Source organism: Sceloporus undulatus, chromosome 1, assembly GCF_019175285.1.
Source record: "Sceloporus undulatus isolate JIND9_A2432 ecotype Alabama chromosome 1, SceUnd_v1.1, whole genome shotgun sequence".
Taxonomy (NCBI): Eukaryota; Metazoa; Chordata; class Lepidosauria; order Squamata; family Phrynosomatidae; genus Sceloporus; species Sceloporus undulatus.
Window position 1 is genome coordinate 195,890,508 of NC_056522.1, and position 22,976 is coordinate 195,913,483.

Sequence of the window (22,976 nt, forward strand, 5' to 3'; positions counted from 1 at the left end):
CCACCTTGGGTCCCTCCTGGAGTCCTGGGAGAAAGGCAGCATACAAATGAAATACACTTGCCCCTCCATATTTGCTAGGGTTAGCGGCACAAGACCCCCGTGAATATGGAAAAACCACAAATAACAAAGACACCATGTTTTTACCTGTGAGGACACCTCTCTAGGGATCTCTAGGTCCTCCAGGGCAACTCTGTGGCCAACGTCTGACAGACACTGACCAAAGAACTGCCCTGGAGGAGCTACAAAGGCCTAGAAGAGTATTCTCTCTAGGAATCTCTGGGTCTTTCAGTGGGACTTTTGGTTAAAGTTGACCATAGAGTTGCACTGGAGGACCTAGATATTCCTAGAGAGAACATATTAATCAAATCTGTGAATAATCACATCTGCAAATATCAAATCGGCAAATATGGAGGGATGAGTGTACACTCATTCCTCCACCTTTGGGGCTTTGACTTCTGTGGATTTCAATATTCACGGATTTGATTAATATGTTCTCTCCAGGAATACCTAGATCCTCCAGTGCAACTCTATGGTCAACTTTAACCAAAAGTCCCACTGAAGCACCTAGAAATTCCTAGAGAGCCACTCCACTAGGCCTTTGTAGCTCCTCCTGCATAGTTCTTATGGTCAATATCTGTCAGATGTTGACCATAGAGTTGCACTGGAGGACTTAGAGATTCCTGGAGAGGTGTTCTCTGAGGTAAAAAGAACAGTGCTTTTGTTATTTGTGCTTTTTCCACATTTATTGGGGCCCTGTGCCCCTAACTCCAGCAAAGGAGGAGAGAGGAGTGTGATTAGAAATACATAAAAACAAATATTATTTGTATCTGTGAGAAAACTTCCTAAACATGCCAAAGAAGGCGCAACCTTTCTGTTTTATTTCTCAAAACGCCCTCCAGCAACGAAGATGTTCTCCACCTTTTATTTTTCTTCTTTTCTCCCTCCTTTCCCTTCCCGCCAGAGACAGGCTAAGGGCCAGTCATTCTTTCCATCCAAGTCATGAAGAGGAGGGAAGGAAGGAAGGAAGGAAGGAAAGAAGGAGAAAGGCCGAGCCCCAGAGAAGAGAACATTGAAGGGGAGGGGGAGGGAGGGGAGTCAGTGGCAAAAAGTTGACAGCCTTGGGTCAGCCAATGGCAGGCTCTGGGTGCTGGGCCAGGCCTTGTGTGTGTGTGTGTGTTGTGTTGTGTGTGCCTTTCCCCGCCCTCGCCCATGAAGTCATGCGAGAAATATGCCATTCCTCTCCTAAAGCAAGAGAGGAAAGAGGAGGGAGGGAAGGGAAGCCCAGCCTAGAGGCAGCAAGTGGGGAGGCCTCCAACTTTCCAGTAGGCTCCCAGACAAGGCTTTGCCCACTGCCCACTAGGCTGGGCTTGACTTAGGGCCCCTCTTTTGGGCACCTTTTGCTCCAAGAGCTTCCTAGGCTTGGAGGTGCCACCATGGGGGAAGATGGGCTGCAAGCCGAGAAGAGCAGTGGCTACGTTTCTCCCAGCTCCGAAGGCCCCCTGGATGCCAGGAGTGCCAGTCCGGTGCCCTCCTCGGGCAGCCGCAGCCCCAGCTTGCAGCAGCCCCATCCTCCGGGAGAAGCCAGCCTCCGGGAAGGCTCCCCGCAGCAGCAGGTGAACGCCATCACGGTGCTGACCCTGCTGGACAAGCTGGTGCACATGCTGGACTCGGTGCAGGAGAAGCAGGAGCGGATGGAGCAGCGCCAGGGCGAGCTGGAGGGCTCGGTCAAGGGCATCCAGAGCGACCTGAGCAAGCTCTGCAAGCACCACACCTCCACCTCCAACACGGTGGCCAAGCTGCTGGAGAAGTCCCGCAAGGTCAGCGCCCACACCCGAGAGGTCCGCGAGCGCATGGACCGCCAGTGCGCCCAGGTCAAGCGCCTGGAGCACAACCACGCCCAGCTCCTCCGCAGGAACCACTTCAAGGTCCTCATCTTCCAGGTCAGCATTGGGATGGACAGGCTGGGGGGGAGAGGCAACAGGGGCCACCCATCTCCCAGCTGCGGTTGAGGGCCCTCAAGAGCTTCCCAACTCATGGCCCCACAGATCCTGGGGTTCCCTTGGCAAGATTGGGTTTGGGGGGAAGAGTCACTAAGAGCCACCCAGCTCCCAGGAGGAGAAGGGAGACGCTGTGGTTGAGGGCCTTCAAGACATTCCCAACTCATGCCCTGACATTCCCTTGGCAAGATTTGTTCGGAGGAGCTTGGCCATGGCCATCTGAGGCTGAGAGGGAATAACTTGCCCAAGAGTGGGAGGACCAGACGTCCTTCTTTTTCCGAGACCTGTTCTCCATCTCATTATCCTGACTAGTTACCACCCATTTCCCCAGAGGGACAGGAGATGTTGTGGTTGAGGGCCTTCAAGACCTTTCCATCTGATGGCCCAACAGATCCTGGCAAGATTTGTTCAGAGGAGGTTGGCCATGGCCATCCTCCCAAGCTGAGGTTCAGAGGAGGCTGGCCATGGTCATCCTCAGAGGCTGAGAGAATAACTTGCTGAAGACTAGGGAGACTAGACATCCTTTTTCCAAGACCTGCCCTCCATCTCATTATCCTGACTAGTTACCACTCATTTCCGCAGAGGGACAGATGTTGTGGTTGAGGGCCTTCAAGAGCTTCTCAACTCATGGCCTGAAAGATCCTGGGGTTCCCTTGACAAGATTTGTTCAGAGGAGCTTGGCCATGGCCAACCTCCCAGGCTGAGAGAGTAGGTAACCTTCTTTTGCCAAGGCCTGCCTTCCATCTCAGTCCAAGAACAATTTCCAAAAAGGTCTCCCACTTGACAAAGAAGCAAACATTGATATCACTAGGAGTGTTGCAAGCCTTAGTTTGGTCATGCCCTCCTTTTTTTCTGGGAGGTCCTACATTTAGCCTCCTTTGCCGTCAGGACATCTCATCACCCTGACTAGTCGCCACCCATTTCCCCAGAGGGACAGAAGATGTTGTGGTTGGAGGCCTTCAAGAACTTTCCAACTGATGGCCAATAGATCTCGAGGTTTCCTTGGCAAGATTTATTTAGAAGAGGTTGGCCATGGCCAACATCCCAGGCTAAGTGAGTGAGAGACCTTTTTTTGCCAAGACCTGACTTCCATCTCAGTCCAGGAGGAATTCCAAAAGGTCCTCCACTTGACAAAGAAGCATGCATTAATATCGCTAGGAGTGTAGCCAGCCTTGGTTTTGTCATGCCCTCCATTGGGGGGGGGGGGAGTGACCTACATTTGGTGGTGCTTTGGCCTCCTTTGCCATTAGGACATCTCATCACCCTGACTAGGGGCCACCGATTTCACCAGAGGGATAGGAGATGTTGAGTGCCTTCTAGATGTTTCCAACTGATGGCCAAAAGTGCTCTCCTCTATTTTATCCTCTCAGTAATAAACTCTTCTAGAACATGGCCACATAGCCCAAAAAACCCACAAAAAAACTATTATGGCCAGCAGATCATGGGGTTTCCTTGACGAGATTTATTTAGAGCAGGTTGGCCATGGCTGTCCCCTGAGGGTGAGAGGGTGTGACTCACCCAAGGCAGGGACATGTCCTCCATTCCCACCTTCTGTGCAAGAAGAATTCCAAAAGGTCCTCCATTGGGAGCATGACAAAGAAACATGCACTGATATTTATAGGAGCATTTTGAGCTTGGATTTGGTAGTATCCAACATTTTTCTCTGCAATGTCCTACATTTTGGCCTCCTTGGCAGGTAGGACAACTGATCACCCTGACTAGGGGTGACTCATTTCCCAGGGGGGAGAGGAGATGTTTGTTGGGAGCATTCAAGTCTTTTCCAAAGGATGGTGAACCTATCCTGGTGTTTTTTGGGGGAAATTAGTTCAGAGGAGGTTTGCCATGGCCATCTTCTAAGGGTGAGAGAGAATAACTTGCCCAGGACAAAGTGACCAGATGCCCTCCTTTTCCAAGATATGTCCTCAATTCAACCTTCTGTCCAAGAAGACTCAGAAGCATGTGCTGATATTTATAGTGTTTTGAACATTGATTTGGTTATGTCCTCCACTTTTCTGGAAGGTCCTACATTTGCCCTCCTTGGCAGTTAGGATATCTGGTCACCCTGGCTGGAGGCAACTTATTTCACAGGAGGAGAGGAAATGTTGTGGTTGGGGGCCTTCCAGTCCTTTTCAACCTATGCTGGGGTTTCCTTGGCAAGATTTGTTCAGAGGAGGTTGGCCATTGCCTTCTCCTGAGGCTGAGAGAGTGTGGCTTGCCCAAGGTCACCAAGCACCCTCATCTTCCAAGTTGTAGTCCAACACTCAAACCACTACCTCCCAACTCAGTGAGGGAGGTCATGGGCCTGAATTTGCAGGACCTAAAGCAGAGCAGTAAAGGACAGGGAGTCCTTGGAGATGTCTCACGTTTGCCATGAGTAGGGGCCAACTCAAGGGTAGTTAACAACAATAACAACAACAAATATTCCCTTTATTTTAAAACAACTGTGATGGGAGAGTAAACCTCGTTTTTGTGCTCTAAAGTGATAAGGTGCCTAGTTATGACACAACATCCCATTCTTTATACTTCTGTAGACTATTTGTAGTGGCCATAAATAAGGTGCTAAACCTACGCCATCTGAAAAAACAACACTCAAACTATTGTGCCACACTGGCTCAGAGAAGAAACAGTGGAACTAAAAGTTCTTCCCCCATGTGCCTACTTTCAGAAAATATGGATTACCAACCTGTCCCTTTTGTTGTAGTGATTTATGACCCTGGAGACCAGGGTTCTATTCCCCACTCAGCCATGAAACCTACTGGGTGACGTTGGACAAGTAACACTCTCTCAGCCTCAGGGGAAGGCAGTGGCCTCCCAGAACAAATCCTGCCAAGAAAACCCCATAGCAGTTTCGCCTTAAGTCAGACTTGACTTGAAGGCACATGCCAACAGAACACCACATAGTTTGTGAAGTTGAAGGCTTTCATGACTGGCATCCATAGATTTTTGTGGGTTTTTGGCCTCTGTGGCTATGTTCTTGAAGAGTTTCTTCCTGATGTTTCACCAGAATCTGTGCCTGGCATCTTCAGAGAATGCTTGCCTGGAAAGAAAATATAGTTGTTCAGAGGATAAAATCGAGGAAAGCCTTTATTTTTGAGTTACCTGTCTCATTTGATAGCCTTCCAAAATATGTATCCTAATCCTCTGAGGGGATAAAATGGAGGACAGAATTTATTTTAGAGTTACAGATGTCCCACCTTTCCTTTCCTGTCAATGAGCCAGAGCAGCTAGTGTGGCTCTCCTTATGCTTTCCAGCACCACATTATCCTCACAAAGGCAGCACTGTGAGGTAGGTCAAGCTGCGAGAACATGACTGGCTCAAAATCTCCAAGGAAGTTCTCTGGTTCAGTGTGGAGTTAGATCTCCCCAATCCCAGGTCACTATTTTAAATAGTACACTGGGAACCACAACCAGTACCCTAGCTTTTTGGCAGAAACCTGAGTCATAAACATAATAACATCAACAGCTGCCTCCTTCCCTTCCCTATAGACCCCACGTATTTTTCCTGATGCATTCAAGGTCTCTCTTTCACGCCCTCAACTTCTTCCATCCTCCCAACATGCGCAAAGGAAGCAAACAGAAGGGATCAATCCCAGGGATCAGTTCTGACTGGGAGTCACTGCCTCTGTGATCGTATCAAATGTGAACTGTGGTTACATAGCACATGCTCAATGGCACAGTCTTGATCTTTGCCAGGGTCAAACTGAGACACAAAGAAAGGAATCCTAGTCTCTCAACGCTGAGGTATCATGTCTAGTTCAAGCCATTTTCTGCAAACTGAAATAGGTATGAATCATCAAAACTCTCTGCCTCCAAAATTCCACTAGACAAACAGAGGCCACACTGTTGTGCTCTGGGGTGGGCGAGGATCCGTTAGATGTTGGCACTGCAATCCAGCCCTACCCAGAGACTTGGAACACACTCTCTATTGAATCCTATCTAGTTTCCTTGCAACAAATTATTGCTTTTCCTCCCCCCGTTTGGTTTAATTAGGCAACGATATACAGCTCAGGCATCATCACTGCATTACAGTTTGGTTCTAGGCATGTTTACTCAGAAGTACATCCCGTTGAGTTCAGTGGTGTTCACTCCCAAAGAAACTTGCTTACCATTGCAGCTGTAAATATTCAGTGATCAAATTGTAAACTGCATTAGTAAATAAATTAGTTTTTAAAACATCTTTCATGTTATCCACTGCTTGGTTAAGTTTTGTTTGCTTTTAATCATCATTTTGTGTGGGTTTTCTGTTTGGAAATACAGTCTGTTTGGTTTCTCTGAAAATAATATAAAGGGATAGCAGTTACATTTCTGGAATGTACTTCCTATTTTTGTGCCCTACAGAGAGGTAAATAAGATGTGTTCATCAGACTTCCAAGCAGTTGCAGGTTGCAATCTCATTTGGAGCTATATCCTTTTAAAAATCAATGGTGTTTTCTTCCCAGTTGGTTAGAATTTCTCTGCTGAGATCATAGGCTAGGTTTTAAACTTCACCCTTTCCTGTTTGTCAGCTAATATAATTTTCTTTTCTTGTTTAAAAACCCAATTACACTTTGCTCCTGGCTGTTTTAAGAAGCACTCCTGAAAACATGAGCTGTGCTTTAACAAACTTTGTCATCCTGACAAATTATTTTCGCCTCCCTCCATTTCTCTTAACTGTTGTTTTAAAATATCTTCACGGCATGAATCTTTCTAAGTTTTCCCATTTACTCTGCAACGGGCCATGTCCTCTAATGAAACCTCAGTCTCTGCTGTGTACTTTCCCAAGATGTGGACTCTGGTATCCTGGACATCTGTCTGTAATTTAATGTTGGTAAATATATTATGTTGTGGTCTAGGCGATACAGTAAAACTCAGTGAGTGGTTCAGTAAAGTAAATGCCCTGTTCCTCTCCCAAGAGTCTCCTTCATGCAGTCAAAACAGCTGCCTCTTCAATAGCACCTCCTCTATTGTATACTTATAGAATCCTAGAATCTTAGAGCTGGAAGGGGCTGCAAGGGTCATCCAGTCCAACCCTCTGCCCTGCAGGAATATACAACTAAAATATCCCTGAAAGATGCCCATTCAATCTGTTGAAAACCCTCCAAAGAAGGAGACTCCACCACTCTCCAAGGCAGTGCATTCCACTATTCAACAGTTCTTACCATCAAAAATTTATTCCTAATGTGAAATCTCTTTTCTTGTCATTTGTATCCATTGGTTTGTGTTCTAATATCTGAAGCAGCAGAAACAAGCTGACATCCTTTCAGATATATAAAGATGGATATCATTACACCTTTCAGACTTCTCTTTTCCAAGCTAAACATACCCAGCTCTCTCAGTCATTTCCCATAAGGCTTGGTTTCCAGACCTTTAATTATCTTACATCCAAAAGGGTGGGGTCATCTTATTCTGCCTACAGCAACCCTGGTATAGTGGCAAATTTTGAACTGCAAGCATTTATAATCATCTTTCCAATAGCAACACTGTTGTAGAAAGTACAAAATGCATAGTAACAGCAGTTATTATGTAAGGCGAATGGGTTTTACTTCCACAAAACCAAACTACTCCAGTGGTGGTAGAATTCAAAGATACAGCTGTGGTAGTCTGGAAAATCTGTGTGGAAAGGGATCTTGCAGCACCTTTGAGATTAACTGAAAGAAGTTGGTTGAAGAGCTGTCCTAGACTTAAGTCTTCTTCCTCAGATGCATGTGGTGGAGTGCTGCAAGATCCTTTTGCAAACTATCCCAAGGTACTTTTCTTTACAACAGGAATAACAATATGGGTGTGTTTTTTGGGGGGGGGATTCATTTTCCCTCTAGCTACTATGGACATAGTCACTATACTCAGAGGGGGGAACTGAGGAGTCCATAAAAGTTTCAGAGGATGGTGTAGCCCCTGCTAACCAAAAAGTTGCAGGACTTTAACCCTGCAAGCTCTGGCTCTGCTACACCACTGTGCAGCAGAAATAACAGTGTCCTGTAGCACCATAAAACAAGAAAATGTCTTTATGGGTTAATAAAATCAATTAAACAATTAAAACCAATTTATTGAACATTGAATTACAACTCCAGTTTGAAGGAAAGTCAAACGTAATGGTACTGTTTGTTGCTATTCACCAAATGAACTGACCACAAGAATCTAAAATGTTTGCAGCTGCCCCAAGAAACTTCAAGGCAAGCTTCACTTGTTGGCAGCATGATCTTGAGCTTGCTCACTCAGAAAGATGTCCTACTAAGCCCAGTACAAAGTACAAGTGAGATTCTATGGAAACTCAGCCAGAAATAAACCACATTGGAGAGAGTGAGATTTACTTGTAAGTTAGCAGGCATAGGATTTGGATTTCATCTGTTTAATATATCTGGGTTTTGGATTTCACCTGTCAAATGTATCTGAATTCTTTTATCTCATTTCCCAATCTTCCATCAATAGATTCCATGAATGGAGCTTCATGGAAACAAGTAGCTGGGTTAAACTAGTACCCTTCTTCCCCACCACCTCCAAAACTACACATGGAGTACATTAGCTTCTTTTCTCCACTTCTTTCATTCTAATGTACTGACCAAACAGCATCCCTAAATAGAGAATCAAGTCCTGCCTGTGTGTGATCTTAGGACACCCACATTGTGTTTTAATCACATTCCTATGGGCAGAGTGCCACTGAAAACAGTGTGGCATTCATGTTTACATACAAAAGTTATTCCAAGCGTTCCATGGTAAAAGTGTCTTGATGAGACAATTGTTTATGGAGGCCTTATTCAGATGTGCAACATTACCTGGGTTTTTATTCATGGCCAGAGTTACTTGCTACAAACACTTCGGATATTTAGGTATTTTTGTGAGAAATTCTTTGAATGGACAACTATTCTTAATGCTTTAGGTACCAAGTATGGGAAGTGGTGTCTTCTTTTGACAGATTGACTACTTTGGTGATGTGTAATTTTGTAACACATACCCTTAAGGATGATGGCTGACTACTTCTGGTTAATTATAGCATTTGGAGAACAATGGTGCTAGAAAAGTAATGTGTATGTGTTTATGTATGTGTGTATATGTACACACACATACACACACACACACGTTTTTCTGTACCTTTAAGTCATTTCTGACTTATGGCAACCCTAAGGCAAACCTGTCATTGGCTTTTCTTGGCATCTGCTTACTCCCCCTTCCAATAAATTCTGCACTCCAATGGAGGGATGCAGGGGCATATTCTGTGCTTGAAATGGCTGCCTCCAGATTTGTTTTCTCTAAAAACAGCAAGGCAAGGAACCTAGCCAGGTTATCGGCAAGGAAGCGTTGTCTCACTGGAGCACCAGCTCAGAGAACTGGGAACGGACATCAGTTGGGGAAAGGCTCAGGAAGAATGCCTGGGAAGCTTGTTCCAGCACCCATTTAACCACTTCACCCTGGTAGTGGTAGGGTGGGGTAGACAGTGTGATTAAGAGGCTGGACTGGGACTTTAGAGATCCGGATTCGGGCCCCACACGCAACCTGACTACAAGATGCTACAAAGTTATACAAAAATAGTCTTTGAGGAGTCACTCTTTCTCTCAGCCCCATTGACATTACAGGGTTCTTGGGAGGATAAAGCTGAGTGTGGAGGAAGCTGTGTAGAGTACCTGGAGTTACAATAGAAATGTTACAAATACATAGAGACATTTTCCTGGGTTCAGCTGATACCACCTGTTACTTCTCCTGTGATTCAGGAAGGGAAAATGCAGCAACAGCTCCCTCTCTCTCAAGTGAATTCGTACACACATTTAGGTACACACCATCCGCCAGTTCTCTCAAGCTTATAATATGCAGGGATGTTTTGTGTTTTATTCAGCAGCCGTTCTTCAAGTACTGAAGGGGAAATGATCAGCCACACCCAAACTGCAGATGATTGTTTTCTAAGGAAAGAAACTCTGAAAACTGACTTGGAACATGTGTGGGAGGAGAAAGAGAAAGAATTTAAAACTAAGTAGTTAAGTAATGAATTAACAAGCTATCAAAGAGGGGAAAGATAAGGCAATTTGATAGAAAAAGAGGGAGGGAGAGAGAGCTTCTCTTGTATGTGCTATCTCAGGAGTGAACTGTGGGAATGAACACTGAGCTCTGTTGTATCATGCTTCCAGCGATAAGCAACTTTGTTCCAGCCAGTTCAAGGTCCTGGAACCTCCTGTGCTTCTGTTTCACTGGAGAAGCATGTGTAGGATTCTTGACATTCCCTTAGCAATCAGAAATGCCACAAGAAGGTAGCAATCCTGTCCACACATACCTGGCAGTAAGTTCCACTGAATTCAGCAAAGCAAAGATGCAGGTCTGCATCCAGCACTTTATGTCAGTGGTTCCCAGACTTTAGTCCTCCAGGAATTTTTGGGCTTCAACTTGCAGAAGCCCTAGCCAGTCAACACTTCTGGGAACTGAAGTCCAAAATAACTGTAGGACCAGAGTTTGGGAATCACTGGTCTATGTGTATATTTTTTCCAATCCTAGGGTGACATATGTCACTCCCGTGTTTTAAGACCAGCATGCACAAGCATCTCCAAAAGATATCAATGGATTTATATCTCCTGTCTATAAAGAGTTCAAGGGCTTTCGTCCTTCAGAGAGTCTGTCCCAAAGGTTGCCCCAACTCTTTCTAGTATAATATGAGAGGCAGCCTTCATTTTAAGATCTTGAGAGGAAAGAAGATAGCAAATTCTGTAAATATTCCAGCCTTAGCCAGAGGCTCTCAAAGCTGTCAAATGTAATTGGTTTTGCCAATTGCACTGCGCACTGAGTAACATTTTTTCCACTTTATGTTTCATGGTATGTGGCCTCTGTTGTTTATTTGGCCTGTCAGGACAGTGCCTGATTTATGCATAAGCAAAGGCATCAGATTATGATGTGGCTTTAAATATTCCCTTCCCACAAAAAATGTTACAACAACTGACATCTTAAGATAACATGGTACCACAATATGTTTCAGACTATTCATTTTGGGATTACTAATTGGGGGGGGGGGGGGAGTCTGGATTAAAGAGTTGCAGACAGCATACCCACTTAAATGTTTGTCAACCTTGTAACTATACCAGTTTTTACCATGCTGTCAAATAGTCATCACTACCCAGTTCTTACAGAAGTATTTATTAATTGTTTCTGTGTCTGTTAAAATCCCACCATTCCACTGGATAGCTTATACTTGATCAATAGAGCAGAGCAGTCCCTGCCCACAGTTTAAAAGGCATGACACAAAAGGAAGGAAGAGGAAAGAACAAATTCTTAACCAGATGGAATGGAACACAGCTCAACAAAAAGAAAGAGCTACATGAAGATGGTCTTTCAAGCAGAGCTAATGGCATGGGCCCACTTTCCTTCTCCTTCTGTCACAGCTGATGCCTTGTGACAGTTGAAAGAGGAATCAAGTGGAGCTACTTATTCAGCAGAGCTGATGGAAAGGCCTTGCTTTCCATTTCCCTCTGGTGCATCTTGATGGAATGGCAGTAGAGGGAGGAGCCTGATAAAGCTGATCTTTCTATAGAGTTGATGGAGTAGCCTTGCTTTCTATCTTCCCCTGTCCCTAGTTAATGGCATGTGCTGAAACTATCAAATGTTTCCTGGTGTATATTAGCTACTAACTTTATACTGTATAATGTTTTTTCAGTCATCAGATAACTCTTTTTCCTATATGACTAGAGACATATAGTCACATCCATGACTAGAGACAGTTAATGCAAGCAGATATTGTTGTTACCGTTACATTTATCTAGTGATAAGGAAGGTTTGAATACTTCCTATATATTTTTTCTGTAATCCTTACAACAACCCTGTAAGTCATTAAAATTCTCTTTTTAATAGCTTTGGGTATAGGGTTATAGGGTTCATTCTGAGAAAGAATAGCTTTGCCTAGCATCACCTAGTACATTCATGAAGGCTCCAGAGCTTAAATCTTGGGGTTTTGTGTTGGCTTTCCTCTGAAAAACAGCAAAACTTTTGCCATAAAGTTGAGAATGATGAAAATGCAGTAGAGCATACAATGTGGTGTAATGAACAAAGAAGAAAGCATTCAGGCTCACTATTCCCAGATATATCACGATTTTATTAAGAATCTATTAGAAGATTCCATTTCCCCACCTCCTTATTCGCAGACTTATTTGGCTGCCGATCCATCCAACATTATCAAAAGCACGAGCGCTGAAAGAAATGTTTGTATTGTGTACACCCTCCTCCTGCCTGGCAGATGATGTTCCATTTTCTACATCAGTGCCCACACACAAGACCCATTCATTGTTGCTCAGGCTAGAATATAATCGCATGGAGGCACATTTTCCAGATCAGGAAAGTGACAGAGACAAGTATATTGGTTTTCTTCTACAGTGCTAACATGTAGAGAGCTGCCGGAGTCTTGGGGCCTATGTGAAGAGAAAAGTGAGAAATAAATAAATAAATAGTTTTGTTGAGTTGCATTGGCATAACAGTCAGTTATACCAGCATAAGGCGTTTTTGGAGTAGTGCATAGCAACAGGGATTGGGACAGTGCAGCAAAAGCCATATTTGTCAGGAGCAAAGCTGCCTTACCAATTCTTTAGCTGCTCTGAAGCTGACAGGGCAGTTTTCTCTTCTGGCAGAGATGCATTCTGATGCCACCACCATCCCCAATTGCCACAGCACCCATGGCTACATCACCTCTGCTGCCATGGTGAGGTAGCCACCCTGCAATTCAAGCTAAGCTGGACAACAGAGTCTCTGTATATATACAAAACTTCTTACTCTGCACTTGCAGAGGTTATGGCCAAATCGAGTCAGTTACTCCCATCTAGAATAGACTTATAGTAGAAATCAAATTGAATGTTGAACCAACAGGTAGCTAACTTTTTGAGAACTGGTGTAATTGGTGATAGGTTTACCATCATATACATTTACAAATAAGCAAAGAAGACAAATAGGACTGAGTGTAGGTGTAATATTTGATTTATTTTAAACCTTGTACACAATATTTAGAAGAGGAAAAATAACACTGGATGTAAATATTTGTAAGGAGGTAAGAACTTACTTGAAATTTAAACATATATAAAATAACAGTGTGACATAGAAGGACAAGGATTTGAATGCTACACAGAGAGAAGGAAGAAATAAAAAGCAGCATATTAAAAGCAACTCATAAGATGGAAAGTCAAGGAAACACTATGCAAATCCCATGTTTAAAAAGAAAATTATAGGTAAATCCAATTGCTTCAGTGAGTCTACTCTAATCAGAACTAGCAGGTCAATAACTTCATTACATGATCTGAAAATAAGTCAGAGGATTTCTTGATCCTGTTTTGTGTTAGCTATACACTACATGTCATGGACAGGGAACCTTTGGCTCTCTGTATTACAGCTCACTCAATCTCTTGCCTTTAGACATTGCTATCTGTGGCTTCTAAACTGGCATCCAAAACATCTGGAGAATCAAAGTTTCCTCTTTCCCAGAGTATACAATTATCTTGATAAGTCTTAAATGCTAATATGTACAGCAGGGATGGGAATTGTGTGGCCCTCCAGATGTTGTTGGACTGCGATACCCAGCAGCCTTAGCCAGTACGCTCAATGGTGAGTAATGTGGGTATATTAAACAATATCTGGAGGACTTCATAGTTCCCACCCTTGAACAGAGAATATCTTGATTTATCTCTTACACTGTTATTCTGCTTTTCCTTCCCTAAGGAACTGAGGGTGCTCTGCAGGAAGCATATATCTCTGCCACCAGAGCTGATAGATTAATTGAAATAAAGTGATTGGTCCAAGATCAGAATTAGCAGTTGAGTTGGGCTTTGGGACCACGAATCACAGAACTGTAAAGCACCTTGTAGCCTCTCTAGTTTAACCCTTTGGTTGGTTCAGGAAATCTGAAGCTAAAGCATCCCCAACAGATCTCAGTCAATCTCCACTTAATCCATAGCTATCGTTTAGTGCTTATGGTATTATACTGGAACTTGGAAGATACAGGCTTCCCTCTCTATTGGACCATAAAACTCACTGGGTGACTCTGGGCATGAGCTACCTCATAGGGATATGGTTGTGTGAGAATAGGGAGTGAGGAGAGACATAAGGGCTCAACAGATCACCCCTAAGAGGCGGCCTCCAGTTGCTCCTTTCCTAACTGAATCAGGGCCATGGCAACCTCAGGCGCTGTGTCATCTGGATGTAGCGCTGGAGGCTCACCGTGACACCATGTGCCGTCTGGAGTGGTGTGCAGCGTCAGGGTGCCATGGGGGTAGAGTCAGGCATGTGTCATGAGGGCGCTACACCCCGACTGCCCCCAGGCTGGCTTTTCAGGCTGGTCTGTAAAGGCCCATATAAGGCACCTTGAACTCCTTGGGCAAAGCTTTCATAAATTGGACAAGCTTTTCCAAATTGAAAAAGCACCATTCCTAGGCTTGTGTCAAGGTGTTGTAGTGTCACACATGGCTAATGTAAGTAGTTAGCAGGAAGATGTTAGCAGCACTGCTTTATTGATTCTGGAAATGAAAAATTTCTTTTTTGGACAAGAACTCCAAGAATCTCCTGGCCAGTCTGTCAAAAGGCCATGTCACATGTGACATTCTGTGGCCTGTTGTCCAAAAAAGTAACTCCTCCAAGTTCTGTTCCAGAGAAGCAGTGGGCATCACTGTGGCCGTTGGACTGACTTCAAGTTCTCATTGCAAAGGATTCAAAATCCCACTGGCAAGAGAGATCTGTTCCTCCCCAGACAAGCCACTGGGTGAGCAGAAGAGAAAGGAGGGGGTGATAAATAGAGAAAGAAGTGGTAGATATAGAAAGAAACTGTGTTGCATTGTTCACAGCTTACCAAGTAACCCTCACCAAGAAAAAAAGAAGTTGCCCACCCTACTCTAGAGTAAACAGCAGCATTGTACTCCACTCTCCATGTTTGTGTAGAGAACATTCTCAGAATTCTAGTTCAGCTCTATGATTTGTAGGAAGGCAGTTTCTTTTGCTGGTTAAAATTGAGCTCTTGCCTAGTTATAAATACCAGCTGCTCTTGATGGTGTGCCAGCTGAAACTTTTGGGGACCAATCTGGCTCATTCAGAAGCACAGCTCTTTTGGAAAACAATATGTGCTTGTAAAACCAGACTTGCATTTTTATAGGATCAACAGTGTTGCATTCCATCCCCTTTTTAAGCATTGGTCTGGTCTATGCAAAATCTAAATTTGCAGCAAGTATACAAGCCATCCCAGTTAGTTATAGGAAAGCTACAGCTTTAAATGGAGGCAAAAGCTGTTTGACTTCCCCAGGTTTAACAAAGAAAGAGGCTTGATCTGATTCCATGTTAAATACCTCTTACGCCATTAGATGATAATACTTTAAATAAATTAGACAGGTCTTTGGCAGAAATCACTAGCTAACCTCCTGTCTTTTCCCTCTGGGAGGAAAAGACTCCACCTTGCTTATTGTTCTCTTCACCCCACAGTTCTCAGGATTATAAAACCAGAAGGGGAAAAGATCCTCACAAGCTCATGCTTTCTCCTTTTTAGTGCTTTGTCTTTTCTGTGCCTCTGCTATTTTAAAATAGAAACTCTGAATAAACAAAGAAAGCTAGTATAAACAACCCAGTCCTAGACACTTTTGCTTGAAAGCAGTTCCTTTAAATTTAGAGTTCATTTTTATGTCAGTGTGCGTAAAGCTAATTACTTCTTAAGCTTTTATTTGGATGGAATTTAAAATGAGTTGAAAGCGGTGTGATAACTATATTTTGCCATAGTGACTGCACTTACAAATCAAGACAAGCCATGAATTGTTCAAACCTGGTTTGTTACAATGTGAAAACCTGTGTCTGGTAACAAACTGTGTTTTATTAATCAGCCGCAAATCATGCTTTTTGACTCACAAACATGCCTGTCCCTACTTTTTCTTTGAGCTGCCCATCCTGAAATGGGAACTCACAAAAGAAACGGATGAGGAAAAATAGAAATAGGGATGACAAACCATGATTGGTTGGTTTGGCTGCCATGCCACTTGTACCTTAAGTAATAAACTATGGTTAAAACAAATAATGTGTTGAGGCATATAAATCTTATATGTTCACTGAAATCTCAGATCAATACTCCAGTTCATGCAAATGGCCCATAATGTCACTTGATCTGTATTATCATTCTGCAAGGATGTGTTACTTTTAAATTAGGAATTCTTTGCAACATGCAATGGCAAAGGGAAAGTTGACGAAAAATATGAGGTGGATAAGACAGAAGTCAAATTGTAAGGCAAAACAAGAAAGCCTGAAAGGTACATAAATTATCCTTTCCTTACCAGTGATGACTTCTGAAACCAAACCCTCTTTTTCTGATAGCAAATTCCACTACAGGCCCATCACCAAAAACATATCTGTTCTTTAGGTCTAGAAACGTTTATTAGCAGTGAAACTGTTTTGCCTCATAAATCATGCTCCACTCTTGTCATTCAGATTTTTTTAAGGGTTAAAGTCAACTGATGGGAAGCAACAGAAGAAAAGCAATGGAGAGAACATGGTATTGATACAAAAGAGATGTCACGGTTTTCTGAGCTTTAGTCTTATAGGCGGGATACAGACCGCCCAAAAAGGGCGGTCTGTCGCCGCCTGCATTTCCACCAGCGGGAAGCCTCAGCCTCCAAACGGTGAGGCTTCCCAGTGGCGGAAAAGGAACCCGCAAAAAGCGGGTTCTTTTTGCGTTGCGCTTGCGATGCCCGAGTGCACAAATGGCGTCCGTCGCATCAAAATGGCGGTGCCCATATATACAGGGCGCTCCCATTTTGATGCCCCCGTCACGTGCTAGGGGTAAGGCCAGTATGGATGGCCAACCCCTAGCACGTGACAGGGGCGGCGAAAAAGGCCCATTTAAATCGGGGCATAGGAACAGTACAATGGTAGTAAATTTTGGCTAATAAAGATTTTTTTACAAATATTTTTTATTAGGAGTTCTTTCTAGGCTATCCATAATCAGCAGATCAAATAGACCTGTTTTAGTGATGGAGGGGAAAATAAGAAGAAATACATATAATTTAGGGACTTGCTTTGTTCTGTTTGAGGATATCTTACCCCAAACCATCACCACCAATATTCCTGGTTATGTGGTGATGACAATTTGGTTAGACTCTAGGCATGATGACAAACCAGGAACAAAGGTTTAAAGACAAAAATGTATTATTGCCACTTGACAAGACAATATTGGTTAAGCTAGCGATTATGTTCACTCTGTGGAAATTCCTCATTCTGTCAGTGGCCCACTATACCCAGGTTACAGACAAAACCCCAAACCAGCTACTATAGAAGCTTTCTCTGCATGTCTGACAGGCTTTTGCTGAGCAGCCAGACTAAATGTGCCAAATAGCTTCTGGGCACCAGAGTCGTAGGGGTTGATACTGGTGGGGGATCTTTCAGAGACAATGACAATGGCACCATAGCTAACACTTGTTAATACAGTACTTCACAGAAGGAGGCATGGTAAATCCCTTTTGAATGCCTTTTACCATGAAAAGATATGTTGCTGCCTTCTGTAAGATGGCCGCTTTCCTATTTCATATTCAGAAGCCAACTGAACCAGTAGCGGAATCTCATTTAAACACTGATGATGGGAGAATGGCCTCCACAGCCTCTGAAAAGCAACCAGCTAGTTTGGGAGGGGACAGGGCCAGCTGAGTGGGACATGTAAGTCCATTTTCCAACAGGAAGGAACAACAAGTAGTTAGCTCAGGAAGAACAGCCCATTTTTGCCCCAGCACCCTTGTAGACATCTGCCCCTTCAGTCTGCCATGGTAGGACTAGTCCTGACAACAGCTCCTCATATGTCCCTGTCTAGAACAAAGGGATCTGAATTGTTCTAGACAAGAACACTTACCAGCATCTCAAGGTCTATTTTATACACCTTGACAAGTAAAAAAGGGCACTTACTGAACACACAGGTTTCCCAATAGTCCAACACTTTTCCCCCCAAAGATTTCAGGTTTAGCCTGTGATCCATCTCCTTTGGGCACAGCTTTCCTACCTCAGAAGAGTGCTGTCTTGCAGACTCTGCGCCTGAAGCGGCTGGCTCATGAAAAAGTCTTACTCCGGTACTTTATGTCATACATCTCAGGGCAAAGATACTGCCAAGCTTATAGGAACAACTTAAATATTCTGCTCTGGAAGCCACACAGCCTTTTCTGCCAAGCATGCCTGTGCCCAGGGAACAGACTTAGCACACCCTAGAATATATTATAAGCACTGCTATGAGATTCTGGGCTCTTTTGTTTTTTCCCTTCTCATCCAGCAAAGGCCTTTCCAGACAAAAAGCCTTCTCATCTATTTTGATTATATGAGCTTTAATAAAGAAAAGACCAATTAAGTTCTTTAAACCGCACCCTAGTTTAATGAACTGAGGAGAAGAGCATTGTCCACAGGATGAAAAGCTAAACACACACACACACTCAAAAGGTTATATTCAGTTAGCTTTCAGAGTCTTTCTGAGAAATAAAGCATGCCTGTTTTTCCCTTCCCAAACAATATTAACATCTGTTTTTCCTATAGAAGACAAAGGACCTGTGTAACTCCAGGGCAAGATTTTGGTTTAGTTCTTAGGTCACAAAATACACACACACACAAGGAGAGAAGATTAAATGTGATACTGTATGTTCCTCATAAATACATTCCTTTCCCCTTACAGAAAAACAAGTGGATACGAATATAAATGCCTATGTTTTGGGGGTTTGCTGGACTACAGTTAATTCCAGTGTTCACTTACATTTTATTATTACGATTTATTATTTCCTTATTTAATTTATACCCTGCCATTCTCCTAGCAAGGGATTCAAGCCAGTTTAGAAAAGAATGAAACAAGAAAAAATTAAAAACCTGTTAATAACATAATTGAAACACAGTTTAATAAATTAAGATATTAAACTGACATTAGATTTTAAAGAGTGTAAAATAATTTCATAGCAATACCGTTAAAAATGGCAATGCATTCAAAAAATGGCTCCTTGCCACCAATTAATCATTATTATTTATTATCATTAAATTTATTTATATCTCACCCTTTTCCCAAAACTGGGACTCAGAGCGGTTTACAAGATTAAAACAGTACAATCAAAAGCATAGAGAAGTGTTATATTAAAACAGAATTAAATTATTAGAATATTAATATAGATTGCATATAAAAGAATAAAATATAGTTAAAAAGATAAAGGGTTTACAATACATTTAAAAGAATACAACACCCAGACTGTTCTTTTAAAAAAATTCTGTTTCAAATGCTTTCTGAAAAGGAAGGTCTTGGCCTGCCAGTGGAACAATAACAAAGAAGGGACCATTCTGGTCTCCTTGGGAAGGGACAGGGGTAGGCAACATTTTTGAGCCAGGGGCCGGGTTGCTGTCCCTCAGACAACTGGGGGGCAGAAGCCAAAAATAAATAATTAAATAATTTTTTTAAAAAAAATTAAATAAATAAAAAATAATTCCTACATACACTGCACACATCATATTTTGAAGTAAAAAACAAAATCGGTTTCAGGTGTCTTGCACCAACTATACTTCTCAGAAGTGTGTACTTGGTCAAGGTACTTTGGTTTTTCTTCACTGCGCATGAGTTTGGTCATGCCTCAGAAGCTGGCTGATATCAATATCACCACCACCATCATCATCATCATCATTGTTAAAGCAGACCTGTTAGCATTAAAAGCACTGAAAATACACAGAAATGCACTTTGGAAAGTCACACTGTCTCGCCTTCAGAAAGAGTGAGTGCATGCCTCAGAAACTGACTGATATCATTATCATCATCACCACTATTATTGTTAAAACAAAGCAGACCTGCACAAATGGAATAGAAATCCTCCTCCTCCTCTTCCTGCTACTCTTCTTCTTCGTCCTCCTCCTCCTTCTCCTCTTCCTCCTCCTGCTACTCTTCCTCCCCCTTCCTCCTCCTCCTTCCTTCCTCCTCTTCTTCCTCCTTCCTCCTCCTGCTACCTCCTCCTCCTCTTCCCTCCTCCTCCTCTTCTTCCTCCTCCTCTGCTGGTCACTGCTGCCTCGCCAGGCCTGGGCCAGCCCACGTGGGGACCAGAGGAGGAGCTCCTCCTCTTGAGCAGGGGGCAAGGAGAAGGAGGAAGGGGGGGAATTGCTAAAAAGGCTTGGAACATGTAGTTTGCCAGCTCAAGGGACTGCCTGTCTATCTCGGCTCAAATGCTAAGGATGCCTGGACTTGTGCTGTTGTCTGTGTTTTGGAATTTGGGAGGGGAGGGGTTTGGCCAGAAAGGGAAGTACATTTCTGCCATCTGTCTAGGAATAATGCCAAAATGTCCTCCATTTTTTGTGTGTCCTCCATTCTAAAAATATGTCCTACATTTGGGGCTAAATTTTGTCCCACATTACCCTACATTCCCCCCCCCCCCCAATTTGTCCCAGTTTGGAGGTTGACAGTTATGGCAACCCTACCCACGGCAGCCCAATATCAGAAATGTTGCATAGTAAATTCTTTTCCGACCCATGGCTTATAAAACCTGGTTCCTCTAAAATGTACCATTGAGGCAAGTTTTTCATAATACGTGTTGTTTGCACTTTGTTTGAAAAAATCTTTTTAACTCCCCAAAGCCTTTACTTTCTTTTCCCTTCCTCTTCTCTCATTTAGATTTACTGTACTGTTCTGCTTGGCTCCTGTGTCTTTCTAATAGAACGGCAGGAGTTGTTATAAATGCAGGCACAGAAAAACCTAACAAAACACAGAAATGACTGTTTGCAAAGCCTTATTAAGCTTTGGCATTGTTCCTTTTCTGCTTTGTTGGAAGCACATGACCTGCATGATTTTTTGCCTACTTGGGTTCAGAATAAACGTCATTCTGCCAGTCATACAGCCCAGAGATTCAGCAAATGCCCATGTTGCCATCCAAAAGGGGGAAGTGCTGTCAGATTTTTTGAAGACAGTGTGCTATTTAATAACATGTGAGAAACAAACAAACAAAAATATCCGAGTAAATTAGAGCTAAGGGCCAATGAATTGGTATTCAGCGCTATTCCAGATACTGCAGTTAGTAAATATTTGATCTTAAAATGAAAAGGCAAGAAGGAAGGGGGGGGCATAGGGATTTAATTGTTTGGTTGCCTTTTATGTTGCTTAGGCTCAAATAAAAAGAAACTGACAAAACACCTAGACATTTAAGTAGGAAGAGTTGGAAGGTTAAAGATTCAGAAAATTATAATGTCTATTTAAAAAAAAGGGTTTGTGAAGCAGTTTATGAAATCATTAGAGCTTATACACAGTAAACAAATTCAGAAATATTGCCACAGTTCTGTCACAGCTTTGTAGCATCTTGGAAGGAGAACTAATTTTCTTCCTGATGCATGGTTTTCCACATAACAGAATAGTTTTTGAAATGGGAAATTGTATCAAATAAGCAAAAATTAGGAGAGTTTGTTGGTTTGTTTATCTCCAAGATCCTCCCAGCCAGCATAGGCAATAGTCATTCTGGCTGGGAGTTTCTGGTCAGTATAGTCCAGAAATAATAACCTATAAGTAGTACTTGGGGAAAAATATTTCCAAGCTCTGTCTACAGTTGGGCAGGTGGTATTACAGTCGGCCCTTCTTATACACGGATTTTTTATAAAGGATTCAAGCATACATGGTTTGAAAATTTTCAAAAAAAGTATAAATTTCAAATAGCAAACCTTGATTTTCCATTTTTTATAAGGGATACCATTTTGCTATGTCATTATATTTAATGGGACTTGAGCATACACTGATTTTGTTATAAACTGGGAATCTTGGAACCAAACCCCAGCGTATAACAAGGGTCCACTGTATGATGTGTATAATTTGAGAGGATTTTACACTTCAGTCTTCAGGGACCTGCTTCAGTCCTCAAGAACACATTTTCCTTCTAGAATCAATGCACCAATTGAAATAAACTTCTAAACAAATTTAGAATACTTTTCTAGTACACAATGCACTTTGCTAAATTTGCAAAATGAAAAAGAACATATATTTTAATATCTTCTTGGTATTTTTTGCTTTATTTATTTTCTGCATTGAAAGGTTATTTTCCTTGCAGGCAAAATCAGCAATATGGGAACTTTTTGAGAACAAATCCCCAGTTAAGCTTTGTGTGTGTGTGTGCGCGCAGAAAATGTTTAAAAAGGTAAAGGTAGTCCATTGACATGAATGTCTAGTTGTAACCGATTGTAGAGGGCAGTGCTCATCTCCATTGCTAAGCCAAAGAGCCAGCGTTGCCGGAAGACAACATGGTCATGTGCCCAGCATATGACTTCACCAAATGCTGTTACCTTCCAACCAAAGTGGAACATATCTATCAAATTGTATTTGCATACTTTCGAACTGCTAAGTTGGCATAAGCTGGTACTAGTGACAGGAGCTGACCCCCTCATGCAGTACTCAGGCCGCAAACTTCCAACCTTCCAATCATCAGAACTGTCATCTTAACCATGAAGCCACCACATCCCTTAGAAAATGTTTAGAGAAATAATATTTCTATGAATTTCTATATTTCTAATTTCTACATATTTCTATATTTATAATTCTACACAGAATTAATATTTGTACAATGAAATATTATTTTACACACAGAAAATGCTTTTTTCTGCACAGAAAATGCTATTTTCTCTACAAAACAACCACATACAGATTTTGTGCAGAATGAGTCTCACATTGCAAATAGCCTTTGAAACTGGCATGGAGTTGAAAGACTTTCTTGTAGTGGGAAGAAAATTGCTAAAATTATTAATTTCTGCCTTTGAGAAGAAACCTAGTCCCTATCCCTAGTTCATGATATAATAAAGTGTGATGAGTGGGTAGTGATTAGTACAATTTAAAGTGTTTCTCTGTATTAGACTATACGATCACTTTACATGTAATTTAATTTTTTAACTTCAAACAGCATTGCCAGATATTCAAGTCTTGATTGGATGTACAAACATGTACAAGTCGCAAGGAAGTTTAGGCCAAGGAAAAAAATAGTATATTTAAGAAACATCACTAAGCATAACCAAATTAAGGTTGTAGTCATGTATACCTTTACCTGGGAGCATTTCCCATTATGC

The 22,976-nt window shown here is 42.5% G+C and overlaps 1 protein-coding gene across 2 annotated transcripts in view; it reads left to right on the forward strand.

The window, feature by feature from the left end:
• Positions 1–1,170: 1,170 nt before the first annotated feature.
• Positions 1,171–22,976, forward strand: part of CAVIN2 (caveolae associated protein 2) — a 33,609-nt gene continuing 11,803 nt past the window's right edge. The window contains exon 1 of one of the 2 annotated variants that reach the window (XM_042478941.1): positions 1,171–1,940. In XM_042478941.1, coding sequence (XP_042334875.1) covers positions 1,434–1,940 — 507 coding nt within the window. In that variant the 5' untranslated portion in view covers positions 1,171–1,433. The remainder of the gene's footprint in view (positions 1,941–22,976) is intronic. The other variant, XR_006104995.1, reaches the window with a different exon arrangement.